This window comes from Oryzias melastigma, linkage group LG15, assembly GCF_002922805.2.
Source record: "Oryzias melastigma strain HK-1 linkage group LG15, ASM292280v2, whole genome shotgun sequence".
NCBI lineage: Eukaryota > Metazoa > Chordata > Actinopteri > Beloniformes > Adrianichthyidae > Oryzias > Oryzias melastigma.
The window spans coordinates 7972467-7990345 of NC_050526.1; the positions used below are offsets into that span (position 1 = coordinate 7972467).

Here is a 17879-nt window from a genome sequence, read left to right on the forward strand (position 1 = left end):
CATGAATAATCAAAGAATTGGGTTAAAGAAATAACCCAAGTGTTTTTTAGAGTGTAGCTTATTCTCAGATCAGTAACATCACCCTTTTTATGCACAACACACACTTAATGCATCCACACATTTAGCTTTTTCGCGTCAATATTGTGTGTCTTTTCTTCTCATTTACCTATTTCTAGTTATTAGTTAAAGTTATATTCTGTGTTCCACACATGTTGATTGCTTTCCATGCTTTTACATCCATTATTTCTGCTTGTTTAACCTCATGTTATTCAATAAATGTTAAAAAGGACGTCGTTGTTTGATATCATTATTTTCTTCTTTGTGGTAAAGTCCCTTCACAGGGTAAAGACACTCACGCTAAAATTGAGACTGATTAATTGATTACTTTATTGATTAGAAGTAGCGGCTAATCATTGATGAGTTATTAAAAAGTTATTAAAATTTCAGTTTAATAAAATTAATATTTTTCAACCAACTTTGGGATTGAATACTTCATATTCACCCCTTTTCACGCTACACACTTGTTAAGAAGAGCCAAAAGCAAAAACGAACCATTTGAAATGGAAATGATAAAGGCAATGATTTTACAAAGAACTGCATTACAAGTCTTTTCAGTACAGACTGGAGCAGCTTTTCCGCTTCCATAGGCTGCATGAAAGGTTCATTTGAGAGAGTTTTGACAGTTTGCTTTATTTTTACCACCCTTGATGAGAGCAGATTCCTTTCGGCACACTTTAAGCTTCCAAAAGTATGCAGAAGATCTGGGGTTTCCCCTCAAAGTGATTTGTGAGGAGGACCTTGGCATGGAGATAAGAGATAAGTTGGGATGATGGGTCACCTGTCAGGAGGTATGTACCTGCAGCTCGGCCCCTCTACCAGAGTTCATCCTCAGATCTGCTCTGCTCAAATCACAATCTTTGCCAGAATCATCTCTTTCAGGACAAACAGCTTGAGGATCACACCAGGCCTCCTTTAAAAGAAATAACAGGAGTTTACCAAAAATAAAACACTCACTTATATAAAGTATTAAAGCTTTGTTTTGAAGGCTCAGAAAGACAGATGTGTATGTGGGTGATTGAGGTGACCACCGTCTTCTGTTCCTCCCAAAGAGCATGCAGACAGGTGGGCTCCTCCGTGGCAGCCAGCAGTCCCAGGAACTTTCCCCATAGACTCAGGCTTCGAGCTGCAATCTCCACGCTGTCTGCTGCTGAGTGAGCGCTGACTGCAGCCAGCTGGCCCAGAGCGGCCTGCCCCAGGCTTCTGCTCACACTCAACCACTCCTGCACACCACACAAGCACCAAATGAGTGGAGGACTCCAGGGCAAAGTGACATGGCATTGAGATCAGAAGAACAAACATCCTCAAGTTTTTTTTTTTTGTCTTTTGTTTTTTAATTTGATTGGATTCAAAGATGCATTTTCAAGGCTTTGCTTTAAAGCTTAAAGCTAGTCTTTGTTTCCTCTGCTTACATGCTGTACAGAGTTGGGCTCAGGCGAGAGGCGCGTAAACTCCTCCAGAGCGACCTCAGCAGGGGTTTTCTTTGCTCGGGCCAACGCCTGACACGCCTCCAGGGCACAGCGCTCCTCCAGAACGTCCAGACAAAACTCTGCCAGGGTCAGCCGCAGGCGCAGCAGCTTCCTCATAGCTGCCAGTGACACCTCATGTCTCTATCAAGGATTCCAGAATCAAAGTAAAAACTCAATTGAAGCTGCTCCTCAATAACAGAAACACTGCAGAAGGTCAATTTCTCTGCCAGTCTGTGTCATGCTGGTCTCAGAACATTGCTGGTTAGACTCAAAACCTCTGAGTAAACACTACAACTAAGAAGCTGAAAACTGCACTGCGCTGGGCTGCAGCCCCATCTGCTGGTGGAACCAGGGCATGGCTCTAGCCACGGACGCCCTCCAAAAACCTCCTGTGAGAGTGTTTGCAGCCAGAATGAACTGTAGATTTGAGCAGCTATCTGTTATTGGAACACAACAGTACTGTTGCATCAACAGTAAATAAACAAACAAATAAACAAACAAACAAACAAAACAATCTTTCAATCATCAAACAACCTCCAAACCAAGAATTCCAGTTGACCGCAAATGCCTTATTTTAAATAATTAGGACATGGTTAGGCAACAACAGTCAACAGTCATGAATGAAGCAGTTATAAAAAACTGTCTTTAAAGTGTATTGACTCAAAATCATAAAATTTGAGGATCGCAGTGAAGAGCCCCAGCTCTTTGACCGGTTTACCATTAGGGATGTAAGAACTTATCCATTTATACTTTATTTGGCGATACTTGTATCAATTTAAAAATATTGCCAAGGCGACATTTCATTAGTTATTCAGTTTTACTTTTGCTTTAAGTTTTACATAAATTCCCAAATGAAAATTATTTTAATGTGCTTTGGTATAAGCAGCTTGCGGCTGGGTGGCTCAGTGGGCTAGGTGAAGGGCTGGCACGCAGGAGCCCTGGGTTTGATTCCCAGGGTTGTCCACTGATCCCACCCAGATTGGGTCCTTAGGCAAGACCCTTGATGCTGCTGCCTAACTGGGTCCCTGTGCCCCTCAAGTACAGGGTTGTGTCAGGAAGGGCATCCGGGGTAAAATCACTGATGTGAAACAGTGGGTGCTGTTACGCTGTGGAGACCCCGAAAGGGATAAGACCAAAGTGAACTACTACTACGGTATAAGCAACTTGTTTATGAGATAAAGTTGCAGTGCTTCATGTTCTGATCATTAAATAACATGTATTTTATAATTTTACTTATGTGGAAAATGTAGTAATATTACAATAGATCTTAAGTCATAATTAAAATAAACAGTGTACTATTGTCTGGTACTGTCTTGTGATATATCGGCAGTGGCGGGCCGTCAGGGCCTGCAAGGCCTTCTCTGCTGGCCTAAAAATATCTGAATCACAGACTGATATTAATTATTATTTATTTCCGTGAATACGTATTCTATAATTCCAAATGCTCTGTCTTCGTCCTTTCATTGCTGTCTCCCTGGTTGCGCTGCTTCCAGACGTGTATTTTCCTATTTAAGCATTAACCAATCACATTGCAGCACCATTTGTTGCTAGGGTCAAAGAAATCTGCCTGAAGGCCTTCACAATCAGTTCTGCGGGCCCTGTAGCATAAAATACTTGTCGACCAAGCTGTTGCTTCAACCAATCAGATCTGGAGGAGACCACGTGATAGGCCAGCTAGCTGGCCCACGGAAACGTCAGGATTTTCACGCGCTGTGATTGGATAATCGGAGAGTGTACTAGGAAGAGCTGGTAAACTGAATCCGTAGCGACCCGCACAGGCAAATAAATCGAATATAATAGCTGGTTTGTCAATCCACAATGGCTGAAGGAGGAGAAGAAATGGATTTGGTTGCAGACTTACTGTCAAAGCCGTTTTCAAGACGGACTTTTCAAGAAAAGCTGGACATTGTTAAGCGGGGTCGGGCAACTCCGAAGCTAGCAAGCCCCGTGTCCACTGCTTCTGTTGAACGGACATTCTCAGCCCTGAAGCGAATTAAAACTTATGCCAGAAAGAAATACGTCAGGGCAGGCTCGACTTTCAGCCTTCGCTTCCATGGCGATAGAAAAGGACTTCTTGATGGAACTAAAACGCACGGATAATCTGCACGACAGAGTGATTGAACTCTTCTTGAGGATAGAAAGGATGGATTTTGTGTACAAATAATCCGGATTTCTGGTGAGTAAAATTTTGCTATATACCTAAATATTATTGCAATTTTATCAGGTTATTTTTTATGCTTTTTTTATGTGTGTGGCAGCTGTACCTGCAGTAGAAGTTTTATTGCCATAAAATAGTTATTGAGGGTTGGGTTGATTCAGATGGAGCACTACTGAAGGCCTAGGTGTGAAATGCACGGCCCGCCACTGTATATCGGGATACGTGTTGTATCATGACACGTGTATCGTGATATGTATCATATTGCCAGACTGTGTCAATAAACACCCTGATTTACAATATGAACCCTTTAACACCTGGGGCATCGTCGGTGACGCTTAAACACAAAGTCTTTAACATACGGTAACTTTTCAACCGTTAACACGATGATTCCAGCAGATTGTGAAGGAGGAAAGCGGCTCACAGTAAATCAAAGAACATAAAGACTGGATCTCCAGTGTTAAAGGGTTAATCTGTATTCAAATGTAGTTGTTCAGATCAAATATAAACACGCCTCTCCTCACTAAAGTCCACTTTGCTTATGGGGCTTCAACATGCTAACAGCTGCGATGCTAACAGGCTTCTGCTTTTTTCAGAAGATTGTGAATCGTTAAATGTTGTTCTGTAGCTCTAAAATAATAGAGAAGGGTATTTCAAAGAAAAGTCCTCATCTACCTCGTGGGGGGTGAGCTGGCTTCGGGTATTGAGCAGCACCTGTTCCTGGAGCATGACGGCTAACTGCATTTGGGAGAAGCTGCTGAGCAGGAAGAGCTGTTGCTCATCAGAGTCAGAGGAACAAGCGGCCAAGAGCCTGCAGAGGAGACGAGAAGCATCAGGACCAATGTTCCCTCTAATTTTTTGTGCGTCTGAGCAAACACAGAAACTCACTGAGCGCTCCTTCGACCGCAGTGAGCAACAATGAGGGTTCACTCTGTATTCACGTCTATATTTCAACTGTCTGAAATCTCTTATCTTAACAAGTCATGTAGCTTATTAAAAGAATGAAACTAATAAATGTTCATCAAATTGTGTTCAATGTGAGTGATTTGCAACAATTACAATGAAAAGTAAGAAACATTCAGGAAGCGGGTCCTGCTGTCTGGGAATACATTCAAACTCCACTTTAATTGTTTAGGACTTTTCCTGCTACAAAGAATCTTGAAGTGCTTTCCATAATAAATAAAAGAAAGATACAAATAGTAGTTAAAATAGCAAACATACTGTAGCGTCCGTCAGGACGCAATGAAGAGGCGGAGGCGACCGTTTCCAACCGCGAAGCTTTTAATAAACTTGTAAACGGTTACTGTCGGCTGTAACCACGCCGAATACAACACAAACGATAAAGTGCTCTCATTGGCTCGTTCCTCATTACATTCCTTCATGCTCCCGCAACCCTTCTTATATTCTCCTGCTCCTCCGCCCACCCCCACACTCATCCAATCACACTGGAGCAACAATGCAACACAGAACACATTAACAGAGCCCCAACAATGTTAGTCGCTACAATACTATGAAATAAATAGAGACAAATACAAACTCAGTACTCACATTCCACCAATACAATCACAATAAAATGAATCAATTATTGTGAGGGTTTCATCCAATTATAGTGGATAAAATCCTCACATCCTCAGGCAGGAGGTCCACAGTGCTGAAGTGTGGGCTCATTGTGGGGTTTTAGTTCGGACTTTTGGGACCACCAGCAGACCTTCATCTAAGAACCTGAGGAGTCTGGGAGGGTCCACTAAAGGTAAACCTGATAAAAATGAAGGTTTATTTCCATTTAAGCTTTTAGAAACAAATAAAAGAATGCGCTTTGAAAACAGAATGCAATGAAGCACCGACTTCAATATGAGCTCAGCTCCTTTACACTCGTCTTCATAAGCATCTGTTTTTGATCGCCTTTCAATCACGGAATTACATTTAAAGTGACACAGAATGCATGTTGCTGTCAGGCAATTAAATTTTATAATCGCGATTAATCGCATTTTGTCCCGAGTTAACTCGCGATTAATCGCAAATTAATATGTGGCCTTTTTTTAAGGAAAAAAATGTGTGCTTCATGGAATTTAGCAGTTCTACATTAATTATGAAAACAGGAATGACAAAATTAATAGTTTTCATCAGAAACACTATTTTGTAACATTGTATCGAGATACTTTCTTAACAATAAAAGGCTGTAACATAAAATGCCTACTTTTCTTTTAATTTTATTTTAATTATCACATTTTTACTATTTCTTTTGATTGTTTCTTTTAATGTTTTATGTAAAGCACTTTGAATTGTCGCTGTACATGAAATGTGCTATACAAATAAACTTGCCTTGAGTAACAAAAGCCCAAGTGCAAGTGAAGGGCATTTTAAATTCTAAACTTCAATCAACGTTCAGTAAAATAAAATAAACATCAAAAATAAAATTTCCATAACACTTTCATGTTCATTTTTTGTCAGGACCAAATCTTTTCCTCCTCTGCTGAACTGCAGTAATAAATGAAATAGAGATTTATCATTTCCAATTAACTTTTGTTTTTTAAAACATTAAAGACTGAGAAAAGCGGGATACACTGTGGATAGTTTGACAGTCTGTTACTGCCGCCGCGTTGTCTGGCTGCAGCTCGATGCAGCGACGTGTCCAGCGGAGCTCATCATGAATATGCCGGCAGACAGACCGCTATGCTGGGGCTGGATCACGCTTAAACCTCCAGAACATTTAAAACGTCCCCCGGTGCGCTTGCTGTTCGGAACGTCGGGGGTCCGCAGCTCTCGGGACGCGGCGCCAGACGCGAGCCGGTACCACCAGACGTGGTACTGGACGCGAACAGGAGCCGGGTTAGAGTGCAGGAGCTCTTCAGGTCCTAGTGCCGGCTGATTTTAGCTCGCAGCTCGGTGTTTGGAGACCCGCCCGTGATCGAGTGAGAGCAGCCGGTGAGTTAGGGGGCGGGACGCCCGCGCGCGCGGTATGGAAAGGCACTTATGAGAAAATCCGCGATTAATGCGTCAAAAAAATTGTCGCCGTCAAGCACATGTTAGATTAATGTTAATGCGTTTTTAACGTGACAAATCTGACAGCCCTACTTATATCCATCCATCCATTTTCTTGACCGCTTTGTCCCTTTCGGGGTCGCGGGGGTGCCGGAGCCTATCCCGGCTACTGATGGGCGAAGGCGGGGTTCACCCTGGACAGGTCGCCAGTCTGTCCCAGGGCCTCAATCACACACACATTCACTCTCACATTCACACCTAGGGGCAATTTAGAGTCACCAATTCACCTATGAAGCATGTTTTTGGACGGTGGGAGGAAGCCGGAGTCCCCGGTGAAAACCCACGCATGCACGGGGAGAACATGCAAACTCCACACAGAAAGGTCCCAGCCGGGATTTGAACCGGGGCCTTCTCGCTGTGAGGCAAGAGCGCTAACCACTGCGCCACCGTGCAGCCCACCCTACTTATATGATCATTTTATTTAAAGTTTAGAATAAATTTTATGTTTTGCGCAGAATAGATTTGCTGTGCGCAATGGGCGTGGGAGCAGTGCGCAATTGCGCACGTGCGCAGCTTAGAGGGAACAGTGATCAGGACAGACCTAAAACAGAGCGTTCAGCAGCAAATACAACGTAACTCTGTCTTAAACTCATAGATGCACAACAGCAAAGTCCTGACAGGACCATTTCAGAGGTTTGAACTTGACATCAGCGGACTGACCTCAGACCACGTGCAGACTCGCGGTGTGCCTCTGCCGCCTGCTCCTTCCTGCCCAGTTCAGTGAAAGTGCTGGCACACTTTCTGAGGAGCTCACAGGAAGACACCAGCTTCCAGATGTGCTCACTGTTGAAAGCTCCTCCTGGTTTCACCACAGCAGCGGCATGGATGTATTCAACCGCAGCTCTGAAACAGAGGAACCATGCAGCCCCTCACACACAGAACCAACAGGAACCTCATCCTGAGGCCGGCTGGACTCACCTCTTCTCTAATGAGTTGATCTTGAATTTAAGCTCTGAAACTCTGTTGGCTTTCTCTGACATGCGCAGCTCCAGAGCCTCACAGCCCGCTTTTATGACCTCATCCACCTGCAGACAGGAAGAAAGGCACAATGGGAAACACACCCAGCGCAGACTGTCCAGCTGCAGTTCAGTCATCACCTTGGTTTGTGAGTCTCGGTCTCTCTGAGCCACAACTGCAGTGACTCTGGTTTGGATGAGCTGGAACCAAAAGTCCTCATTACCCCCGAGCTTCTGGGCTTCATCCAGCAGGATCAGAGCCTGAGCGGGGTTCTGCTCCTCACATGCCAGACAGGCTAAACCTAGTAAACTTCTGGAAACAGCGTTTTCATCTCCAAGTTTCTAAACATAAACAGCAAAAAAGGAACGTTTGTTGACCCTTTAACAGCTGAGGTGTCGGCTGTGACGCTTCAACACAAAATCTTTGAGCTGCTTTTCTCCTTCAGAATCTGCTGGAATGATCGTATTAACAGTTGAAAAGTTACAGTGAATCAAAGAACATAAAAACTGGATCTCTGGTGTTAAAGGATTAAAGAAGTAAACACATGAAAACAGATTCTTTTAGCGCAGATCAGAAAATGACTGCTGTTTTGTTTTAGTAGAACATTAAAAAAACTGCAAAAATACAAAAGCCTAAACATTGTAAAAAAGCATATTCAAATGTATTCATGTTTCATTTAATTTATAAACGTAATCTAAGACTAAATGTTAAAGAACTAATTACCAATAAAACAGAAGAAAAGGCTTTTATTTATGTTTCATTCCATTCTGCATGTGACTTTAAGACTTTGACCACTGACAAAAGTGAAATAAAGCTAAAGCACATCTATAGAAGCAAAACTAATGCCCACCTAAATGATTTTAGTCTTAAGAAAAAAACTACTTCCACTATATTCTCATAAATGATGTCCCATAATCCTTTGTGGCTGCTTCATTCTAACGTCAGAACAGATGTTTTTCATACTTCTGTCATTCTTTATCCTTAAATAGTTTTGGTTTCGGGCTGCACGGTGGCGCAGTGGTTAGCGCTCTTGCCTCACAGCGAGAAGGCCCCGGTTCGAATCCCAGCTGGGACCTTTCTGTGTGGAGTTTGCATGTTCTCCCCGTGCATGTGTGGGTTTTCACCGGGGACTCCGGCTTCCTCCCACCGTCCAAAAACATGCTTCATAGGTTAATTGGTGACTCTAAATTGCCCCTAGGTGTGAATGTGAGAGTAAATGTGAGTGTGATTGAGGCCCTGAGACAGACTGGAGACCTGTCCAGGGTGTACCCCGCCTTCGCCCATCAGTAGCCGGGATAGGCTCCAGCACCCCACGACCCCGAAAGGGACGAAGCGGATAAGAAGATGGATGGATGGATGGATGGATGGATGGATGGATAGTTTTGGTTTCATTGTTAAACTTTGATACAGCGGCAATTTTTTAAATTCAGTTTTACACATAGTACTTACTTTTATATTTTAGTGCTTTCTAATTCATTTGTGCATTAATGCCTGTTTTCCTTTTGTCCTTTTGATAACATTCTGTCCCTAAAAGGAATGTTATTACATAATTCTACATGATGCAGTATTTAGGGCACATTTTCAAGTTTCATTCAAAGTTCAAACAAAGTGAAAAACACTTTGCACCAAGCTGAAGGAAACACAACAAACACCATGTTCCACCTCACCCTGGCCAGCATGTGGGCCTCTGTCAGAAGCTGCCGGGCTGACGGATACAGCCTTAAACTCAGGCAAACGTCAGCTTTGTCCAGCCAGACATCTACAGCACTCACATCCCTGATGTGTCGCAGTGTCACTGGTCGTTTAAGCGCTTTGTTTTCCTGAAAAACATTCACAAAAGTTTAGAGACATAACAAGGATTAGGATCAAAAGAAGTCAGATGTTTGACAAACATAGAAACACATTTCTTTGTTCAGGCTTATGATAAAGAACAAGAACATGTCCAGGGATGTGGAGAAAGAAGCATTTCCTGGTTCAATAAATAAAACAAAAAAAATCAAATGTCCTAGTTAGGGGTCTGCAACCTTCAGCTCTGACAGAGCCAATCGGGTTGGTTTCTCACTGACTACAACCCAGTTAGAGCCACAAAGTATTCCTTCACCCTTTAAAAACTAAGACACTGTTTTGTATTTATTATATTATTTTGTATTAATAAAACCCAAACGTTAAAAGAAAATAGCCTTTTTTTAACTTTTGACAGAAGTTCTTTTCAAAATAAAAGACACCCTGTCACATATGATCATCTCAAAGCAGAAAAATTAGTAGTAGTTGGTGTGATTAAATAAAATAGTCGCAAGAGCAAAAAATGTCTAATCAAGAAGAAGACAACCATATATAAGTCGCTCTGGAGTATAAGTGGCACTTTTGGGTGAAAAGTCTGACATTTCGGAACAAATCCAACAAGCCCAGTGTAACTAAAAAATAAATACATAAAACAATAATACTAATCTTTTGATGTGCATAAAAAATATCACAGATTAAGAGGAAAAAAATCAGATTGCCTTCCATGTTTGACACTTTTTCTGCCTGTCAAAGACAAATCCCTCTACTCAGATGCAGCGCCCTCTAGAGGTTGTTAGACGAAACGACCGCTAAAGGACAACCAGTTTTTACTGGGAAAATAACAAATATATGAGCCTATTTATGTCTAAAAAAAACAAAAATATGTCACTCCTGAGTAAAAGTCGCACCCCTGGCTAATCTATTAAATAAAATATGACATATACTCTGGAAAATACGGTAACTTCACTGTTGTTGATGCATCTCTGCCAGAAATCTAAATCTAACAAATTAAAAAGAAATCAGAGCTAATGAAGTGACCACTGCCATCTTTTTCGAACACTCTTAAAATTCCATATTTTTTTCAAAATAGAAAATCTGCTTTATAGTCCAGTCCTCCTTAATGCTTTTTGTTCTTATTGATGTCCATTGATTTTCAGTAGTACAGGACAGGAAGCAACACAAATGTGTTAAAAACGAGTCATTCAACCCATGATATGTACTGTCCTTCAACTGTTTGTTAATGAGTTAAAGTTTGAGTTAGTTTATTTTTACTACTTCCTCACATCTTACTTTACAGTTACTTTTAAAACTTTTATTTTTCTATATTCAAAGAGCCACAATGGAGAGGTAAAAGAGCCATGTGAGGCTCCGGAGGCGCAGGTTGCAGACCTCTGATCTAGTAGAAAAGTAATGAATTAATGGTATTAAAGCCTAACAGTCTGCCTGCGGGGTGTTCTTCAGCACTGCTGCTGTTGGAAACATCTTAAACTAGTCAGAGTCATGATGAAAAGAACCGGACCTGGTTCTGGGCTCTGTGAAGGCTCTTCTTGTGTCCAGAAAGACGTGTAGCTTTGTGGCTCCTGCAGACAGGAATACGATTTCAAAGGATGTTGAAGTAAAAAAAAAGACATGTACACAGCTGAAGTCACATACTCCATTTGTTCCTGCTCTTGAACTGAAGTCAGAGTCAGCAGCTCCTCTTGATACGGTGAATGGAAATCAAACCCCAGCTGAGCACAGGTTCTCACAATCCTAGAAAGAGCAGAATGAGTGATGGAAACAGCCAGCCACAGACGCTCATCTCACATGCGCATAAATGAACACCAAGACTGTTCACACAGAGGACTGAAGGCAGACTTCTACTGACCCCACAGAGGAAATCTGTTTTTTATGTGACTAAGCAATAGGGATGCAACAATACTCAATATAAAACCGAACCGTTCAATACGCGTTCCACAATTCAATACATTTTTCACAATATACATTTTATTTACTCAGTACCACTCTGACGCACCTTAAGAGTGTCTGCTGCAAAAAAAACCCGCCCACTCTCCCCTCCCGGCCAGAAACTACCTTGTCCTCCTACGGTAGTCAGATAATAAAAATTTAAGCTAAATGCTAAAAACAACTGAGATATGTATATTTCAAACAAATGTAAAGGTACATGAATAAAGGACTGACAGCTAAGGAATACTGTATTTGTGTTTTTGTTGCTTATTTGGACGAGTAAGTCAAATATTTAAATTGGTTCAGTTTAGATTGTGAATGAATGACATCCAGCTGTCTAAACTTGAGAGAACTGCTTGAATTGTTGCAGTTTTTACAAGTTGTAATGTTTGCAAGTATACAAGAGTTCTATTTAAATGTGATTCTGAAATAAGTGCCAAGAACTGTGCACTTAAAAAAATTCAGAATTTTTGTTATGGTATTTCTCTTTGCAAAATAAATCCTTGTCTGTGGAATAATAGGATTTCAGGGTTTATTTCTTCTATCGGTTTATATCGAGGTTTGTTTTGAACCGTGAGCAAACTGTATCCTTGCATCCCTACTAAACAGACAGGGATGTGTTTAGATAAAAGGACAGCTGTTCTACACAACAAGCCTCAAAATGTAAAGGTTGTATGTAACATTTTAGGAAGCTCTGACCAGAACCATAAACTGAGAAGGAGTTGGGAAAGTCCTCTGGGTTTTTACCGGAGTCTGTAGACGTCGGAGAGCTCCCTCCTCTCTAACAGATCATGGGCGATGATCTCAGCGAGGTGCAGGACCGGCAGCGTGTGGAGCTGGAGTGAGAGAGCCTGCAGCTCTGTGTCCAGCAGATGCAGATAAAACAAGCTTTGAGTCTGTGGATGAACAGATAAGACACAATTCTCTGTAAATTACTAGTTTAAGACTATTTCGTTCTCAGAGGTACGGTGATGCTCACTGGTCATTATACGCAGCATTATACTAGCTGGTTTCAGTAGCAGCACAGCTGACTGCTATGTCTTAGAAGAAGAATCAGAGTTCATAATGCAGATGACAAATGCCATGACTGGGAAAATGAGAGTCAGGCGTACCTGCTTTGCAATGCTGTGTGCATTGATGCAGTGGGGGCTACTGCTGGTTCTGAAGATCTGCCTCGCCTGGTCGGGACAGACGAAGCTGACCCACTCACTCGGGGTGGATGGCACCGTCTTCTCCAGGGAAGACGGCTGAGGTTTGTCTTCTGTAGAGTGCAGCTGCTCAAACAGACAAGAACCGACATTTTTCATGATTCCTCGCTGTGAATTTAGAAGATGTAAAGTTGTCTCTGTAAAGCTCTAAGAGTTCCCTCTAAGTATGAAAGGACCCGTACAAGAAAGATGCTGAACTGGAGTCAAAGAGTTCCGTATCTATACATTTGTCAGTCGTTCAAAACTATTTCAAAACTTGGTGAATAAGAGATTACGTTTTAGGTTGTAATGAGTCAGAGGTTCTCTTTGATTGTAAAGTCTTCTTCACTACATTACAGTCTGCTGTTCCTCCAACATGAACTGAGGGTCTCACATCTTTGGTTTTCCTGTCTTTGTCTCTGCCTTTTTTAGACCCAGCAGAAGGAGGAGGATGCAGTTGATTCTTCTCCCTGGAAATATCAGACATCCCTGCCATAGAAACCTGAAGGCAAACACACCACATAGTCTTCAGCATTCCTGATCCGAGCGCAGCTGAAAGAAAAACTAGCTCTGCTGCTGTTTACCTGCCACACTTGGAGGACAAAGGTGTGGGCTCTGAGCAAGTGGAGCTGGTGCTCATGGGAGTTCATTCCTGACATGACAGCGAGCAAAGTGTGTGCTTGTATCAAGCCGTCGAGGCGGCGCACCTCCTTCAGACCGGACAGACTCTCGATAGAGGAGCCCTGGACTCCGAGCACAGACTCCCGTGTCACTGCAGACTCAGGATTTTTGCCCATTTCTTCTAAACAGACAAATATAAAGTTTGAGCATTTTTAATCGATGACACTACGGGGTGAAAGAGGATTACCTGGTGGAGGAGCTGGTGCCTCCTCTGGCCCAGGCTCTGGCTGCAGGAGGAGGTCGATGGCCCACTCCACCGGCTGCAGAGCGTCTGCTTTGGGGAAGTTGTGCCAGTAAAGCCAACTCCCAAACTCCAGCAGAAGGGTGACTTTTTGCCATCGACTCTCACTGCTCTGTTTACAGGGACACATTAAATCAGACGTGTTAGATAACCAACACAATGCACTTCCTTTACTCACTCACAGCTAACATGATGCTTTTCAGAAAATGTGTAAACATATAAAGTGCACACGGTTGACTGTGATGATAAAAGTCTTTAATGAAGTTTAAATGTACTTAAATGAGTTGAGTCTAGTCTTGTGCTCATACAGGATTTCTCAAGTAATACTGGGCGGATTGATCGATAGTATTGATTTCAAGTTGGTACTGGTAGCGGATCGATCCCGACCCGCAGATATCCATATTTCCAGTCTCATAACCTTTCCCAGCTGAGTCGCTGTCTCACCAGTCCTGTCAGATCTTAGCAGCAGATCTCACAGTGCATGCATGCAGGCGGCATGCATTGTTTCCTCTCGGTTTAAATACTGAGCTGTTTTTGACAAGTTACTTTTCACCTGTTTTTATTGTTCAGTTAAAAGGCTAAGAAGTTACAAATTATTAATATTTTCAACAGTTGTTTTTTTTTTTAATCATTAAACATTTTGATTTATTTTGTATCAAAGTTACTTGTTTCTTTTGGGTTGTAGACTAATTGCATTCACTTCTTCACTTTTTATTTAAATTCAAGAAGTTTTTATTTCAATAAACTATTTTCCATTTAATTAAAAATATTGTCCTAATTCTGTATTCATGTTTTTAAGTAATTTTAAATAAGGGAAATAATAATAATAAAAAATTCACATAGATCAAGAACAATTGAAATATTGAGGTTCGTTTCATATCCACCGCGTTTATGAAAACCATCAATATTGGTATTGATATTGGCAATATTGAGCGGCATCAGATTGGTATTGAACATAGACTGTATATAAGAATAATCAATACCCAAATGTTCAGAATTGCCCTGCCCTACTTTCAAGCCTTTTTGACAAAAATAAAATGTAATAGCACGGTGGTTCCAGATGATGGTGCTAGAGTCCTTTTGGAATCTTTCCTTTCCGTAGTGGAAACCCGAAGAGAGCAAACATGAACAAATCTGCCAACATTTGCTCATATTTGCATGAGTCTTATGTGAAGGAGGCGTAATACCGTGAGAGATGTGATGGCTTTCTGGTAGAACTCCAGTTGCTGGTCTACAGACTCAGCACTCAGTGCTGCCTGGTGCCACATGAATGAGCAGCACTGCTGCCCTTCTTCTAGTAGTTTCTGCATGTCCAGCTCCACACTTTGTCCCAGGCGTGTTTTCACCACGACGCGACATTTCAGCAAAGGTCTGGGAAAATACAGAACAAGTCTTTGATGTGGCTCACATCGCCAAGACCTCTCAGCTCCCACTTTGACTCACACTCGGTGCCTGGTGCGAGGCATGGCTGTCAGAGCTTTGTCCAGCAGCTTCAGGGCGCCTTCAAAGTCTGCTTCATCAATGTGGAGCTGAAGCAAACACCTGGAAATCGCAGCCCTCAAAGACAAAGCCTGGTCCTCTGCTGCAAAACAGTTCTCAACTCTGGTTAAAGAGGAGCGTCTACATCAGGGGTATTCAAATACAGGAAGCTGGCCCTCGAGGCCTGGATTTGGGCCTCTCTGCTGTAGGTTTTCCAGAAATCCTGCCTTATCTGCTGCTAATTTCCAGGATCAGGTATGTTTAGCCAATAAGGAGCTTCAATGGAAGGTTGGTTGGAAAACATGTAGGACACCGGCCCTCGAGGCCTGGATTTGAATACCCCTGGTCTACATCATTTACAGCTGTTGCAGACATGTGCAGCAGCATCACGGCATTGGTAGTTGTAGCAGGCAATCCAAATACTTGTTTTTTGTGGAAGCATCTGTGACTCATAATTCACTGGAAATGCTTTTGAAGTAGGGCCAGGAATCGATACAAAAAATTAATCGCAAATCTGGAAAAATGAAGCGCGGTTATTTATTATTTTTTTCAGTTACATTATTTGCCAACCACTTATTATCTGCAAATAATCATAATATGAAACCACCGGCAAAATTTTACATTTATAACGTTGTTTTTTTAACCCATTGGAACGTTGGGTCTAAAACTGATTTTTTAAATAACTTACTGCTGTATCTTTCATTTGAAAGACTACCTGATGCTTATTTGATATCATTTTACTCAGCACAACCTCTCCTATGTGATACTACCTTTATTTTGTCATTTTTTCCATGTTGTATTCACACACTAGACATAAAATCATGCAAAAACAGAAAATTCCATAAGGAAAAATGTGATTCATTTTGCTGTGAAAACCCCCAAAATGTTTAACCCACTGTTTTTTTTTTTTCAACAGAATGAAAGTTTTAGGTGTAATTTCATTAAAGCAACAAGAATAAATTTTTTTCAACAAACTAATCAACATATATATATATATATTTTTTTTTATGAAAATACAAAAATAATTCCAGGCTAAAGTCACACCAGGCAGCCCAAAAAATAAGAATTTCTCTACTAAGAGCTCTGCTGTCTACTTTACATTTTTCTTGGAATTTTTTTTTTTTTTTTTACCTTTTTGTGCCAGCTTTTTTGTTTTTTCTCATAAACTTTCTTTATTATGCTTGTGAAAAAGAATAAAACAATTTTTGAAAGAAGTTTGATCCAGCTGGATTTAAGGTTGGCTGCTCACAGGTGGGGGCGTGTCTGTCTTCTCTAAAGTGTTTGCCTCCTGCGGTGTCAGTGGGCGGGACTTTTGCGGTAAACCGCAGTTTCCTCAATTTTTAGACAACACTGGTGCTTGTTATTGTGGACAATTCATATAGGTCCCCATCCAAAAACAAAATAATGGTCGGTTTCTTTGGAGCTAAATCGGGGCCAATATTATTTGAAACCGAAAAAATATTTTGAAAAAAATATTAATGTTTGGCAAAAGAAATAGGTCTCAAAACTCAAAATTTCAATTTCAAACCTTTTTTTTCAGTTTCAAAACTTTTTTCGGTTTCAAAACTTTTTTCGGTTTTTCCGTTTACGAATCTGAAAGTTTCAGTTACAAAACTTTTGGCCCTCTTGTGCGCGTTGGGGCGGGGCTAACACGAGGATCAATCAAAATCGATGAGGGACTCTGATAAGTGAGAACTGTAATAATTACTGTCAGAAAATGTCTGTTCAGTCTGCCCTGTCATAGTCTGAAGTTGTCCCAAAACTGGTGTAAAAATCAGAGTTTTATCGCAAGTCCAAAACTCTTTTCTAGTCTGTTCAAAGCTCCATCTTGTGTTTCCATTTTTTTCCTTTTCTCTATATAAGTCAGTGATTTGACTACTTTGCCGATAGAACCAACCAGAGCAGAAGAAGAACGAGCACAGATGTCATCGTGGTGCGCCCCTTCGAACTGCTAACTCAAACTGATTTATGAGATACTTTTTCACTTTTTGCACGGTGGGATGTGAGAACGAAAAAGTGGTCTTAACTGGCTTTGTCACATTAATTATGTCACAGAATGAGCAGTATAGATGATGAAAATAGAAACACAATTTGGAGAATTGCTTTTTCATTGTTTGTAGGGCACAGTAATGCAGTTACATTGTGAAAATGAAAAACCATTTCTGTTTATGCATTTTAGTTTTCAAAATTGGTATTTTTGAATTCCATTTTGGTACTTAATTTAACAGTGAACTTTTTGAAAATGAAATGCCCTTTTTTTAATCATTTTAACTGTCACAGAATGAGCAGTGTTGAAGATGAAAAAGAAAAAGCCGCTTGGAGGATTGAGTTGTCATGTTTAAGAGACAAGTAATGCACTTACATTGCGAAAATGAAAAAGCATTTCCAGTATTGACTTTTATTTTGAATTATGAGTCATGAAGGCTTCCAAAGTTTCTCCCCATAGTACTCACTTTTTGAATTATGTGTAGAAAATTCACAAGATCGTGCTTCTTCTGTTGCAAGTCTTTGTCTTTGACCCTGAAGAGAAACAACATTAGGTCAAACTGGATGTTTGTGTGTTCATTCAGCAGCTGCTACATCCCACTTTGTTTAAAGAGCGAGCACAAAGGTACTCGGATGCTCTTTGTTCTAAAAATAACTCCAGCCTATCCTTTTTCCTTACTCCGTTTGGTTCAGGTTTTGATGTATAATGCAAAGCACTTGAATTGCCTTTGTGCATGAAATGACTTCTTTAAGTAACTGGCATTGCTGGGACTGTTACACCCAGTTAATCAGCTGTCATCATTTGGCTTTTTCATCGCAGACTCTTCACATAAACACTGTCAAGTAGGAAAAAAGCCCTGCAGACCGTCATTTTGAATTCTCAAATAAGCTGCTTT

At 41.2% G+C, this 17879-nt stretch overlaps 1 protein-coding gene across 12 annotated transcripts in view; it reads right to left on the reverse strand.

The window, feature by feature from the left end:
- LOC112161639 (cilia- and flagella-associated protein 46) overlaps nucleotides 1–17879 on the reverse strand; it is a 66381-nt gene that overhangs the window by 19112 nt on the left and 29390 nt on the right. For 10 of the 12 annotated variants that reach the window (XR_002921918.2, XR_002921919.2, XM_024296949.2 and 7 more), the window contains 18 exons: nucleotides 17451–17517; nucleotides 14962–15100; nucleotides 14706–14889; nucleotides 13465–13630; nucleotides 13181–13398; nucleotides 12991–13098; nucleotides 12522–12683; nucleotides 12157–12305; nucleotides 11116–11214; nucleotides 10982–11042; nucleotides 9348–9500; nucleotides 7821–8021; nucleotides 7642–7748; nucleotides 7384–7566; nucleotides 4357–4492; nucleotides 1470–1667; nucleotides 1089–1280; nucleotides 857–970 (listed from right to left, as the gene is read on the reverse strand). Coding sequence is in view for 10 of the 12 variants with exons in the window: in XM_024296949.2 (XP_024152717.1) it covers nucleotides 857–970; nucleotides 1089–1280; nucleotides 1470–1667; nucleotides 4357–4492; nucleotides 7384–7566; nucleotides 7642–7748; nucleotides 7821–8021; nucleotides 9348–9500; nucleotides 10982–11042; nucleotides 11116–11214; nucleotides 12157–12305; nucleotides 12522–12683; nucleotides 12991–13098; nucleotides 13181–13398; nucleotides 13465–13630; nucleotides 14706–14889; nucleotides 14962–15100; nucleotides 17451–17517 (2637 nt within the window). In the remaining 2 variants the exon portion in view is untranslated. The remainder of the gene's footprint in view (nucleotides 1–856; nucleotides 971–1088; nucleotides 1281–1469; nucleotides 1668–4356; nucleotides 4493–7383; nucleotides 7567–7641; nucleotides 7749–7820; nucleotides 8022–9347; nucleotides 9501–10981; nucleotides 11043–11115; nucleotides 11215–12156; nucleotides 12306–12521; nucleotides 12684–12990; nucleotides 13099–13180; nucleotides 13399–13464; nucleotides 13631–14705; nucleotides 14890–14961; nucleotides 15101–17450; nucleotides 17518–17879) is intronic. The other 2 variants (XM_024296946.2, XM_024296950.2) reach the window with 2 other exon arrangements.